The sequence below is a fragment of the Sphaerodactylus townsendi genome, linkage group LG03 (assembly GCF_021028975.2).
Source record: "Sphaerodactylus townsendi isolate TG3544 linkage group LG03, MPM_Stown_v2.3, whole genome shotgun sequence".
Lineage (NCBI taxonomy): Eukaryota > Metazoa > Chordata > Lepidosauria > Squamata > Sphaerodactylidae > Sphaerodactylus > Sphaerodactylus townsendi.
The window spans coordinates 15,028,419-15,042,848 of record NC_059427.1 but is presented as its reverse complement, the minus strand read 5'-3'; the positions used below and the strand labels follow the sequence as shown (position 1 = coordinate 15,042,848).

General features: G+C 45.6%; 1 protein-coding gene across 1 annotated transcript; it reads left to right on the top strand.

Annotated features, from left to right (window-relative positions):
* The first annotated feature begins 1,800 nt into the window (after nt 1-1,800).
* LOC125428974 (cholinesterase-like) lies at nt 1,801-9,076 on the top strand. The gene is made up of 2 exons (XM_048489666.1): nt 1,801-3,269; nt 9,049-9,076. Exons 1-2 carry the CDS (start codon nt 1,804-1,806, stop codon nt 9,074-9,076), a joined length of 1,494 nt encoding a protein of 497 aa, XP_048345623.1. The 5' UTR covers nt 1,801-1,803.
* The last annotated feature ends 5,354 nt before the right edge of the window (nt 9,077-14,430 follow it).

Here is a 14,430-nt window from a genome sequence, read left to right as displayed (position 1 = left end):
GGAGCTATTCCACTGGGCCTTTGGAGGGGCTGGCCGTGGTCTTACCGCCCCCCACTGACACTGAGGCTGCCTGTTTTTTTTCCATCTTGGTTGGGCCCTGATTCCATCTTGGGCCCTGCCTACTCCCTCCCCCTTTTTTTGGCCTTCAGATCGGGCGCCTGTTTTTAAACAACTTCTGTTGTTTTAATTTATATTTAATGTTAGTAACTGCTGCTTAAGTTTTTCATGGGTTTAAGTTTTATGCTGTATTGATTTGCTGTCTCAGAGAACAGCCATATTGTGAGCCGCCTCGAGCCCTTCGGGGGTGAGGCGGCCTATAAATTTAACAAATAAACAAATAATAAAACAGGCACAAGCCTTGAAGGTCATCCAAAAAGATAGGCTTCTCTTTTCTCTCCGTCTGAGCATCCAAAATAGGCTGCATGTGTATGCCACGTTTTCCAAAAGAATCTTCTTCAGCAGAAGCTCAGGATAAAGTAGGTAGTTGGTCATTTGATATGGGTCTATTTCAAAGTGTAAAAATTACATGTTACTTGCACTCCTTTATTAACAGCTCTTATTATTTTAAATCAGAATTTTTTAAAACAACATTCATTGTTTGAAAGTTAAAACTTGCATCATAAGCAGTCAAGCTACCTTTCCCTACTAACTTGAATCCGAGTTACCAATAAATACTAATAAGAAGAGCTATCACTCCCATTTAAAGGACACCTAAACTAATTACGTACAGCTGTGCACTTATTTCAAGAGCCGCTCCCTAATCTAAAAGTTATTACAAAAAACAGGAAAAATCCACTTCTCTATTAAAGCCCCACTCAGAATTTGTTTTCAACTTAAATATCCACTTAAGTTTTCCCCTCATTAATGATTTTTTTAATATCGACACGTTTAAGGGGCTGGTTTCTAATCTGTTTTAGTACACAATATTTCAACCCAGGATGTGAATGTCCAAACTCTAGAAAATGTTCAGTGAGAGGATTGTCCAGTCTGGACCTCTGAATATTTGAAACGTGTTCCAAGACTCGTTGTCTAATAGATCTTTGGGTCATTCCGATATAATATCTGGGGAAATCACACCATACCACATATATGCACTGGGAGGTTGCACCTGTTGAGTATTCCCTTAATTGCCACCTCGAATTAGCAAAGGGATGGAAAAATATTTTCACATCCTCAGCATATTCACAGAATTTACAATGGCCACAGAAAAATGTCCAGACGTCACATACTTAAATTCTTTATTTTTTACAAAAATCTGTATGTATGGTGTGGGTGGTGAGGGATTCTCAGTCCTTTCCTCCTTTCCCTACAAGCACTTAAATACTGGGATTTTAGAAAGAGGCTTTATGTATTGGATCAAAGCCTGGATATATTTTACATAACTATTTTGAGGGCTGGGGTGCTGTGTGGTTTCCGGGCTGTATGGCCGTGTTCTAGCAGCATTCTCTCCTGACGTTTCGCCTGCATCTGTGGCTGGCATCTTCAGAGGATCTGATGGTAGGAATGGAAAGCAAGTGGAGTATATATACTGTGAGGTCAAAAGGTGAGGCCATCTGAATAGAGTAGCCTGGCATGTGAGTCACAGAGAAGTCTGTAGCATGGGAGTAACAATGAAGATAGCAAGGTCAATAGTTGAATGGATCTGAATAGAAGTATCCTGGTCTTTGTTCCCTTTGAGTGCTATAGTCTATAGTTGTCCTGTGTTTGTGTGGAGCTGATCAGTCACTGTCTTGATTCTAGAGTTTTTCAACACTATATTTTCGACAATATATTTTGAGGGCTTTTTTTATTTCCGCAGCTGCAATGCTTACCCTCATCCCTTCATTCTCCCACCTTGTTGTCCTCCTCTCCCTGCTGGATTCCTGTTCTGCCACTGAAGAGGACACTGTGGTGGTCACCAGTAACGGACCACTTAAAGGCAAGAGGCTTCAGGTTGGTTCTGGTTCTGTGACTGCATATCTGGGCATCCCTTATGCAGAACCTCCCGTGGGCGTGTTGCGGTTCCAGAAGCCTCAGCCACATCAGTCGTGGAGCCATGTTTTGGAGACCACCAGCTTTGGCAACTCATGTCACCAGGAAACTTCTTATTCCATGCCTTATTCCAATATATGGGTTGCCAATACCCCGCTTTCAGAAGACTGTTTGTTCCTCAACATCTGGGTGCCAAATCCTCAGCCTACAATACCAGCTCCTGTCCTTGTTTGGATCCATGGCGGGGGATATATAGCTGGTGCTGGATCTCTTGACTTGAACAACGGAGCATTCTTAGCAGCTACAGAGAAAGTAATAGTTGCCTCCATGAACTACCGCTTGGGGGTTCTAGGTTTTCTCTTCTTCCCTCCAGATGTCCCCGGGAACATGGGCTTGTGGGATCAACAACTGGCTGTGAAATGGTTGAAGGAGAACGCAGCTATCTTTGGCGGTGACCCAGCTCAGTTGACTCTCCTTGGCCACAGTGCTGGAGCGGCTTCAGTGGGTTTGCATCTCTTGGCACCAACAAGTCAGCCTCTGTTTGCTCGGGCTGTGCTACAGAGTGGAGCTCCCAGTGCCCCCTGGGCTTGGAAAGAACCGGAGATGCTCAAAAGGAGTGCCTTGGCAATGGGTCTCTTACTGGGCTGTCCTGTCCAAAACCACAGTGTTCTTGTGAACTGCCTACAGACAATGGAAATAAAAGAGAATGGATTTGATAAGTTCAATTTTCTCTTCTCACCCACCACAGATGGTGACTTCCTTCTTGGCGAGCCACAAAAACTGTTGGAGAGTGGACTGATTCAAGCCAAACCACTTCTTGCTGGAATCACGAGTGATGATGGGTCAGTCTATGTGTTATATTCCGTACCTGCTGCCATACAAAGTGATGGGATGTTGACCTGGGAGCAGCTTCTGAAAGGAGTGAAGGTAACTGTGCAAAATCCCACTGTCAAAGATGTTGAAGCTGCTGTGCTGAAGTATCTTGAAAATGGCCACGGGCCAGAACACTACAGGCAGGCTTTGGCCCAGTTCTCAAAAGATTACTATTTTGTATGCCCATTGATTAAAGTTGCTGCCAAGGTAGCAGAAGCAGGAAGTCCTGTGTATGTCTACTCCTTCAACCACCACTTTTCTGGCTTCATTTGGCATGAATGGATGGGGGCAGCCCATGGAGCCGAGCTGCCTTTCTTGTTTGGTATCTTGTCGACAGTGCGGGGAACTAACGAGTCCGTGACCAAGGCTGAGGCTGAGCTGAGCCGCAAAGTGATGCGGTACTGGGCAGAATTTGCCAGAAGTGGGTAAGGAATTAACCTCTCTCTCTTTTTCACACACACTCACACTCACACACACATGTTTCCATTTTGTAGACTACATTTTGAATATAATGGCGGACATGAATATGTGTGTGTAAAGTGCTGCCAAGTTGCAGCTGATTTATTGTAACCCCAGCAAGAGACTTTCAAGGTACACGAGAAGCAGAGGTAGTTTGCCATTGAACTTCTCCACAGCAGAGGCGTAGCTATAAGGGGACGGGGGCTGCGCGTGTGCCAGTGGGTCACGTGGGGGTAATTCCCCCCTTCCCCCCACTTACCTTAGTTTAGCCAGCTGTAAAGTGCAGCTGGCTGAAAAAGCACCTTGCGGGAACTACACTTCCCAGGAGAGCTTGTGAGCCCCACTTTCCCAGGCAGCCTCTGCAGGAGTTGGGGCTTGCAAGGTCTCCTGGGAAGTGTAGTTCCCACCAGGCTGCTTTTGCAGTGCAGTTCCCACCAGTGTAGTTTCCATCAGGCTGCTAAACTAAAGTAAGTGGGGGGGAGGGCATGGGGGAGAGGAGGAGGGGAAAGGGGGTGGTGGAAAACATGGAGTCTGGGCATAGTTTTTCCCAGCTACGTCTCTGTTCCGCAGAGCCCTCCTTGGTGGTCTCTCACCCAAGTACTGATCCTGCATAGCTTCTGAGATCAGACCAGATCAGGCCATACTCTGCTGCCTTTGGGATATGACTGCTTTGTTTCAAAACCCAGATCTTTTTGCATTGGCATGTTACAGCCTTTTGCTTTTAGCAATCCTTCAGGGTCATTAAAATAATATTTCTTTAAATGTTCTCCAGATGTGAAACAGTGCTGAGGAGCTGTTATTTGCCTTGTGAGCAGCAGTGGCGTAGGAGGTTAAGAGCTCGTGTATCTAATCTGGAGGAACTGGGTTTGATTCCCAGCTCTGCCGCTTGAGCTGTGGAGGCTTATCTGGGGAATTCAGATTAGCCTGTACACTCCCACACACGCCAGCTGGGTGACCTTGGGCTAGTCACAGCTTCTCGGAGCTCTCTCAGCCCCACCCACCTGTCAGGGTGTTTGTTGTGAGGGGGCAAGGGCAAGGAGATTGTAAGCCCCTTTGAGTCTCCTGCAGGAGAGAAAGGGGGGATATAAATCTAAACTCTTCTTCTTCTTCTTGTGGAGGAAATTTGTGTGTAATGGTTGGTAGAACGTAAGTTTTCCCAGCGGGGCAACAGTAACTCTGCAAGGCGCTTAATCAGTCTCTGCCCATGGACCATGATTTGAGTCTCAATTGGGCTTTCATGCATCTGGGAATTAAGTTTCTACATGGGACTTCTAGGGCATATGGTCAAGAGGACTCAAAGCAGACATTTATTATTTGCTTGTTCATTAAAAGATTTCTTTGCCACCTTTATACCCAAATAGGTTGGCCAATGCAGTGAACACTTAAACATTAAAATCGAGGTATTCAACATTTAAAATATAAGTGTATATAAAATATTAAAACAATTAAATGAAACACACATATAACAACACAGTCTAGGAAGAGGGACAGTGACAGTTTATGGGGTTCGCCAAATCTAACAAAATCTTCATCAATTGGTCACTTCATCAAGTGGCCACTAACCTGGATAGCTTTAAAAGGGGCTTGGACAGATTTATGGAGGAGAAGTTGATTTATGGCTACCAATCTTGATCCTCTTTGATCTGAGATTGCAAATGCCTTAACAGTCCAGGGTGCTCAGGAGCAACAGCCTCAGAAGGCCATTGCGTTCACATCCTGCCTGTGAGCTCCCAAAGGCACCTGGTGGGCCACTGCGAGTAGCAGAGAGCTGGACTAGATGGACTCTGGTCTGATCCAGCTGGCTTGTTCTTATGTTCTTATATTATATTAGGTGCTGTCTATCATATTTATAATTATATTAGGTGCTGCCTTTTATATTAGATGTTGTGGAAAACAAGCAGGGTAATGCTGCTGCAGTTGTTTTGCTTGGGGCTTCCTAGAGGCACCTGGTTGGCCACTGTGTGGACAAACTGCTGGACCTGATGGGCCTTGGTCTGGTCTAGCCGGGCTTTTCTTATGTGCTTATGATATCTGGTCCAGTTGGGCTTTTCTTATGTGCTTATGAATCTGCTCAGTGAGGGGAGCTCCAAAGTTTCAGTGCCATGGCCAAGAAGACTCTGTATTCAGTTGCCACCCATTGAGCTTTATGATGGAGGCAGCTGAAGCAGGGGCTCTGAAAATAACTGTGGACTGGATGGGTAGGTTTATATGGAAGTAGGTGGGCATTCAGTGATGCTGGCCTGAAGCCATCATACGGCTTTTAACGCCAACAGCAGCATCTTGAATTGGTCCCAGAAGCAAACTGGAAGCCATTATTGATGAAACAAGACTGGTTTCACAAATTAAACTAACCATGGGGTCCCTTTATGTCTCACGTGAGCCACTAAACAGAGTAGAGCAATTTCACAGAGCTGTTCCACCAGACATATGACCAAGGCAGCCAGTGGCGTAGTGCCAATGGGGTGGGTGAGGTAACGACACCCTGCTGCGCATGCTCAGGCGGGGTGGCCAGGGCATGGAGGAGGCATTCTGGGGGCATCCCAGGGCAGGGGCGGGCAGGGCCGGCGAAGGATGCAGACATGCCCGGTGCAGTTCCTCCTCACTCCACCCTGAAGACAGCTATGGTTACCATCGAAGCCTCCCACATTTACTATCTACCATCAACCATCAGCTATGATTTATTAACTTGGTCCCTACAATGTGGTAGGTTTTTCAGTACAATTGACAAAGTTGACAAAAGTACTTGCCATCTGGATTGCTGTATTTTCAAGGAGATTTTAATGATGTATATCAGTGTTTCCCAACCTTGTCGAGGCCAGGGTACCCTTGACCTCACTCTTCATATCTCACGGTACCCCTGCCGCCACCCTCCACCTTCCTTCCTCCCATTGCTCCCTCTGCTTGTCACACACTCACCTTACCTCCGGGGTGGCTGCTGACCTTGTGGCTGGCTCCTGCCCCAGGGGCTAGCTCTCCATGTCCCTTTGCTGGCGCCGGTGGGGAGACATTTTCACCACAAAAAATCGAGGGGGGGGGCGGTAGTGTTGCCGCTGGGTACCCCTGGGACATGCTCACGGCCCCCCCAGGGTACCACGGTCCCCTGGTTGAGAATGGCTGATGTATATTATTGTTGCTTGAGCTAGTTGTACATTTGTTGTACATGGCCTCAAGCTTGAAAAGGAGGTGGGGTGGCCTATTAAATTCAATTAATAATGACAACTAACAACAGCAGCAACAACAACTTGCATAAATTATCCTACAATTCTTAAAGCTAAGCCATTTAGTCTTCTTTCCTTCCTAATAGCTTGTTCTGGTTCAGGACAAGTCTAAAGAAATAAAATGCAACAGGTTAAGCAACAAGCAGTTTCTCACGCCATTCCAGACATCGTGCTAAGGTTGGTGGCAGGCCATATTCTGTTGACCACGTTTATTATCCCAGCCCCCGTTTTCCATAACATAATTCGCTCTCTCATTCTCAGGAGTAAACAGTGAGCACATGCTAATTAATTTCTATATATGCAAATGTAATCAGCCTTGGGTCGCTTCAAAGCCAAGTGGCCAGAAGAACTATCCAGGCTTTTCTGGAAAGAATGGCGATTTGGTGACTTTATTCATGGTAAGCATCAGTAACGCCTAATCTCTGTGTTGGAGCCACCACCCAGAACTAGCAGTCTGTGGCTGGATTACTCCCTTTCTCTGTTTCCTCTGCAGGGGAATCCCAGTGGGTCTGAAGCTGGTGAAGTGCGACATGGCCGCTTCTACAACAATGCCACAGACCAGAATTTCTTTTCCCATCAGGCACACACAGGATCCCTCTAGGTTTTGCAATGTCAGCCTGCTCAGCTAGCCAGGATTTCTCGGCTACAATTTCCAAAAGAGACAAAATTGAGGAGTTCAAACTCTTACAATATGCAAGAGCAGGTACATGATCTGGGAGACTGTAGGGGTGACTTCCGCTTTCATTACATCTTTCCATCACCTACTTCCATCCAGTCGGGAGTTCTTAAGTCAGTCACTGAGAGCTTTGTTGCGGCCATAATTGCCATAGACAGATTTTACTCAGGCTCAAATTCCTTAAATCTACTAGGACATAAAATCTGAATGCTCCCTCTGGCAATCTTAACCCTCTCATTCGCCAAGACATGCAGAATGATGCACTCCTCAAACTGCTTTCAGTGCTCTTTTGAAGCTGTGCGGAATGGGCAAAATCCACTGAGCCGGAATGGCAAAATCCACCTCGCAGAGAGAGGGCAACAAGGATGATTGAGGGACTGGAGCACCTTCCCTATGAGGAGAGAGGTTGCATGCGCTTGGGACTCCTTTCTTCGCTTGGGAGAGAGGAGGTACGGGCTGAGGGGGGGATATGGATTGAAGTCTACAAAATTTAGGGCATGGGTAGAAAATGCTTAGGGACAGAGAGAAATTTTTCTCTCTTTCTCACAATACTAGAACCAGGGGCATCCATTGAAAAATGCTGGGGAAGAATTAGGACTAATAAAAGGAAAGCCACTTCTTCACGCAACGTGTGATTGGTGTTTGAATATGTTGCCACAGGAGGTGGTGATGGCCACTAACCTGGATAGCTTTAAAAGGGGCTTGGACAGATTTATGGAGAAGAAGTCAATTTATGGCTACCAATCTTGATCCCTCTTTGATCTGCTAGATTGCAAAATGCCTTAACAGACACAGGTGATCGGGAGCAACAGAGTCGCAGAAGGCCATTGCGCTTCCTACATCCTACATGTGGAGCTCCCAAAGGCACCTGGTGGGCCACTGCGAGTAGTAGTAGAGCTGGGACTAGATGGACTTTGGTCTGATCCATAGCTGGCTTGTTCTTATGTTCTTATGTTCTTAGTTGTGAAAAGTGGTTTGAAAACGCATTATTTTATGTGAAGCAGCGGAAGGGGCCTTAATCTGGAACCCAGCAGTGTGCTCTGTAGCTTTGTTGGTATGGGTCAAAGTCAGCTTCAGTGGCAACTTTTGTCCCATCTGAGCATCTAATTCGTTGTGTCACTTAATGAAGCAGGGGTCATTAGGTGACCAAAAAAGCAGGGCTTCCTCATGTTAGGTAGTCTTTCATCTGTATTTCATCAGACTGCAGTTATCAGCTAATGGGGTGGATTTAGCACAGCATATGCATAATGGGTTGCAGTCACTACAAAGGAAACCCATTTTCCTGTTTCCCCTATTTGCTAGAGAGCTGGAAATGATATAATCCTGCTTTAGGTCCTCCCTAGTGTGGGCAAAAAAAGCAAGTGAAGTATAAAATGGGAAGTTGTGATATGAATCTTCCCTTAGTTACACTGGAGTAGCTTCCTTTGGTCAGCTGTTAATTTTCCTTTCTCATTCCCCCACACCTTCTGCAGATGTATCCCTCAGGTGTCTCTCCAGGCCAAGTAGAAGACAGGAAGAATGAGAGCAGAACTTAACAGAGAGGCACAGTGATTGTAATAAGTTTGATCGCTCCAAACATATTACGCTTTGTGAGAATCACAGCATCCCAGGTATACATGGGCTGTTTCTAAAACTCTATGTTCCACAACCTGCTATCTTGCACAATCTTACGGTCGCAATAACTCTTCTCCATCCTATATCCTGCTGTAACAATTTGTGGGGTTCTTGCTTTCGAGACTATATTACAAAAAATAAGTTAGTCTGAGTGGACTGGCAGTGAAGTTCCCTTGTCTGAGAAGCTTGAAGAAGACCTGGGTTTCAAGCAACGCTTTGAATGGAACACCACCTGAGCTCTCCCACTGGATCTGAGCCTTCCTAGGGCAGTGATGGGCAACCTTTTGAGCTTGGTGTGTCAAAATTCACCAAAAAAACCAAGCATAACTCAAGTGCTGTGTCACTTCAATAAAAACCATAATTTCAAGCTGGATATATTTATAGTTTAAATAACAAAAATGTATAATTGTAACATATAACTGTATTTAATAAACCCAAAACTAACTATTTAATCTTCTACCTTAGCTTAGTTACTTCTTTGTTCATCTGCTTCAGTCGGTATCTTTTTTGTTGGTCTTGAAATGATTGGTCTTGAAATTATTTTAACAGTTCCAAAAGATTTCCTCTGGCTGCTGATGTGCAGGGTGAGAGATTCTCGACAAAGCCCCATTACTACACCTTGCAGCCTTCTTTGTGTATCAATCTGCTCTGTCACTTATCATCATCATCCAAGGATTGGCTAGACGTGGGCCAAGGCTTGGAAAGGAATGCTGCAGGTTTGGGAACTCCTTCTCCCACAGAGGGATCTCTGGCATCTGACGTCGCTGGCCCTTTAAGTGCCAGTGCAAAGAGGTGCATTTACATTCAACTGTGAGATTTTATTGGTTTCCTAAGTTTCTGGCTCCAGCATTACAATGTTTTAGCCATATCCAATGTCTGGTAGTGGGATTTGTTGTTGGGGCTATAAGTTTCCTGTGCAGGGCAAGTACTGGATTGCCACTGGAAAGCGGGGGCTGCAGAAACTTGGGACTCTATGGTTGCTGTGGTTATGTGGTTGCTGGTAATGGTCGATCACAGAGCTCCACAGAGATGCCCCTGGTGGCATTCCACTTGCTTCCTGCTCCGGCCACAATGTGGGTCGAAGTGAGGTCAAAGATTCTGCCTCGGGCCTCAGGTGTCCTTGTGCTATTGGGGGAGCTTCACTTCTCTCCCTCCTCTGCCCACTCCCTCCCAGTGCCTTTGCCGGGTGCCACTCCATGGGGGACTCCATTAACAAGCCGCCCCTCGAGGTGCTCCCCTAGCTGTTCCCTCGGCTGCACCTGTCCAGGCCTACAGGCAGCCGGCTCCTCCGGCCACCTCTTTCCTCTCCTCCCGCCTGGCCTTTTCCCTTCCTCACCAGCCTTCATGCCATACAGCCTCCCTCCTGCCCTGCAGTTCTCTGGCCATTCCTCTCTCGAAACTTCCCCTGCCCTCTGTCAGCCTTTATTCCCCTCTCCTCCTGCATCCTCCTCCCCAGCCCTGGTGCAGCTGGTGAGGCGCCTCGGCCCCCTGTGGCACCTCCCCCCCACATGCCACAAATGGGTCATCAGCCTCGGAAACTTCACCTCCAGATACTACTCTTGCAACTCCATGGCCTCTGGAAGGTAAGAGATCCTCCAGCTTAAAAGCTGTCCTCCTCATACTCCAGCATCAGCGTGGTGGTGGGACCAACAGATCATAGTTTCCTACCATGTCAAACACTGCTATGAGATCTAAACACCAGCAGCGCTTGGACCCATTCCTTACAATCTAGCTAAAAGATGGAGCTTGGACCACGCATGGCAAATCCAACACAGCCTCCCCGGGTCCCATGACCAAAGCAATCAAACCAGACTAGAAGGGGATCCAAACACTTCTAGCTTCATCCAGGGAAGACTCAAAGCTGCCTCCTCAATCTCACTCTCCCTTCAATTACCTTACCCGCAGTAGAAATCGTAAAGATTCGAAAGACTGGGCAGTAATTGGTCAGTCAGGATCACATTGACTGGAAGGGATGGTCTCTTTCTAACAGCTGGTGGACCACCGCCTCTTTCAGCCACCCTGAAAATACTCCTTGGTCACGTGGGAGAGATTAACAATTTTCAACTGGGTGCCCCATAGCACATTCCTGCTGGTTTTCACCAGCCAGGAGGAGCATAGGTGAAGACAACAAGCAGTAGTTCAAACAGCAGCCAGAAACCTGTCAGCCTTCCAGTGGGATTTGAGAAGGTTGAAGTAGTCTAAACAAGAACCAGAAGATGGGCAAGGGGCCTCTAGTTCACTTCTACTGTATGAATAGTGGTAGGCAGGTAGCAGTGGGCCCAAATCTACCCACTGTCTAAGCAGGAGGGTTTAGCTCATTTCCGATTCAGCCTTATGGATGAAGTGGTTGGACCACTGCACTCCAAATTGTCGGGGATAGGAATCTCACATTCACACCTCTTCCCAAAGATCAGATCCAGAGTGTTGCCACTTTGATGTATGCTGGGTCAGCATAAGGGTGTGTATCTCTGTGGTGGGGAAAGACTGGGAAGCCCCCTCTTCCTGGTGAAGCACCACACAAATTGGGCATTGTTGTATGTCTGGGATTAAGTTCCCAGTCCAGAACTGGACAATACCCTTTTGATTGCACATTGTGTCCACAGGAAGAACCTGGGGAAACAACAAAATGTGTTACATTATGTCTCCCATCTCCCATCTTCTTTTTAAAAATAGTATGCCAATTGTCTAAATAAATAATGAAATTAGGTGACCCAGCAGCATGCCTATACTTTTTTTGCCCACTGTAAAATGATGCTGCTGTTCTCCTACATAGTCACTTGAATCAGAGTGTACCTTAATTTATATCAAGCTTCAAAGACAGATCTGAATATTCATTGGGAATAGTTAAGCTTAATGTGGTAGAAGGTCCTAAAAATGCTGTGTATAAGCTATCTGTTGCCCTTGGGAGTAAAGGGGATCATGTAGATAGCACTCCTTGGAATGTTAAGGCATGTGTAATAGAAACATCTGTCTAGGATCAGATGAGGGCAGATGTGTGAAGCACTCTGATAAACCATTTCATCTCCAAACAGCATTCACCTGACTCCACTGAGATTCTTTGTTGTGGCTTTAGTAGAAACTTCAAATTAGATCAGTGGGTGAACAATCAGAGGGAGACTACTACAGATGACATCTTATTACATTCTACAGAATCAAAAAAAACTGCTGGAACCCTTTGGGACTCAATGTAAATCTTTGGACTTGACAGGATTAGTGGCACTACAGCTGCCCCAGTTTTACTATTATGCAATACTAATAAAGTACAATAGGGATACATGGGTTATTGAAGGACACTATCAAGAATTCCCCTCTTTGATTTGTGAAGCAATCGCATGTTCCTGGATGGGAATCTCTTTATTATTATAATTTTAGATAATGTTGTTTCCCTCTGTTTTATCCTTCAAGGGTTAAATAGTGGCCTTGTTTTTGTCTCTGTAGTAATATTCCAGTAGTATTTCAAAAGATCTCTTGCTAGCACCTTCCTTTGTAGTTGAAAAGTAAATTTCTTTGAAATCTGTAAGTTACTCTTTATGCAGCTGGATATTTACACGGGTACACACTTCTCAGAGATGGTATATAATAGATTTTTTTCTGCTTTTATTGTTGAGATTTTGATTAATACTACACCACTGAGCAGTATTTCTGAAGCAATTCTTACTTCAAGCCTGAGAAGGACGCCATGCAAGCAGAAAGCCAAACCTTGCTAGCTTGAAGAGGCATTTCGCCTGAAGCTGTCTCACAATAGAGACATTTCTTATAGTGCTTTTAAAACAAACGCTTAAACACTTTAAACGTTTTCTGTTGCATTTCTCAGCACAGATGTTCCATTTTGTCTTTGTTCAGGAATGTGAGCCCTGAGCTGTGCACTTAGGGCTTCTTTCAGCCTTCATATTGACTGTGTGTTACTTTTAATTTTCATTAGCTAAATCAAAGCACCTGGTAGGCTTTTTTGTTTTTTCAACTTAAGCAACCATTTTAGCGCTAGACAGCACTTCCATTGGTAGAGCATCATTTAAGCAGCTCCATTTAAATAAATAGACACTACACTGAGAGATGCTTTAGCAATAAAGTCTTTTTATGTTAGCAAGTGCTTTTCTCACTGATGTTAGTCTTAGAGTATTCAGCTTTTTGAGTTTTAAATCTTCAGTCTTTTGACTGTGGAACCAAGGTATGGTATTGTATGTATGATTACTAAGGCCTTTGATTACGGCATGATGCAAAGACATTATCGTTGCACCCCCCCCCCCATGTCCCCTGCCCCCCATGTTGCACTCCCCCATGTCCCTGCCCCCTCTAATCTCTTTGAGTGGGTTTTACAGGGCTTGACCTGGCAACCCTAGAAACTGCCATGGGGACTGGAACAGGGGGAAATGTATGGGGAAAGCTGCAGGACACTTGGGCTTCCCATTTTCCAGAATCTGACACACTCAGAAATTTGTACTTGGGATAGTTTTCTGTGGGGTGTGTGTGTGTGTGTGTGTGTGTGTGTGTGTGTGTGTGTGTGCATTGTTACCTAGGGCTTAACAGAATATTTTAAAAGTAAGCAGTGGGGACAACTCAGTTTAGCAGTGCAGAGGCAGGCTGTGGGTGGGATCTTTTAGACAGTGCTATACCAGAATTGGCTTTTGAAACGCCTTAACAGAGAATACAAAGAGACCTAATTATAATTAAGATATTTTTATAAGTTTTGGAGCAGACATTCATACAGTGAGACATAAAAAGCATACACACAGTTCCTAAGTGATATAAGCAGGGAGGAAAAAATAGGCTTGGATGATAGGATTGGGAAGGCAAGCAGGGGGGACCTATATGTTACCTAAGTTCAGCTTGAGAAGTTCTGAAGAAGGCAAGGATTCATATGCCAGCATGGAAATCCAAGTAAAGGACTCCAGTACATCGTGGTCTCAAAACCAAATCTGACCAAGGGAGGTTCAGGCCAGTAATGAGCTGGAATGAGCCAGCAAGTTTGCTAGGAGCTGGCTAGCTAGCCAAGAAGTGCTAGAGTAGAGCCAGCAAGAACTTGGGGTGTGCTGTAAGTTTTAAACAGAGGCTTAATGGCAATTTGTCAGGAGTTCTTTAATTGTGTGTTCCTGCATTGCAGGGGGTTGGACGTAATGCCCTTTGGGGTGTCTTCCAACTCCATGATTCTAGTCCAAGGTCACCCATCAGGCTTAATGTGTAGGAGTGGAGGAAACAAACCTGGGTTCACTAGATAAAAGTCTGCCTACATGTGGAGGACTAGGGAATCAAAACCCAGGCCAGCTTAGATTAGAGTCCACCACTTTTAACCATTACACTACCTTTGTGTAGTAGTTAAGAACACCAGACTCTGACTCTGATCTGGGGAAACCAGGTCTATTCCCCCCCCATTTCTTCACATGAATACTACTCATTGGACCTTTGGGCCAGTAAATACAAGCAGTTCTGTTAGGACCTCTCTCTCAGCTCATGCAGAGGCAGGCAATGGCAAATCACCTCTTGCAAGTCTCTTGCCTTGCCTTAAACCCCATAGGGTTGCCATAAGTCAGCTGTGACTTAACAATGAAATCATAGGCACACACACACACACACACACACACACACACACACACTCTCTCTCTCTCTCTCTCTCTCTCTCTC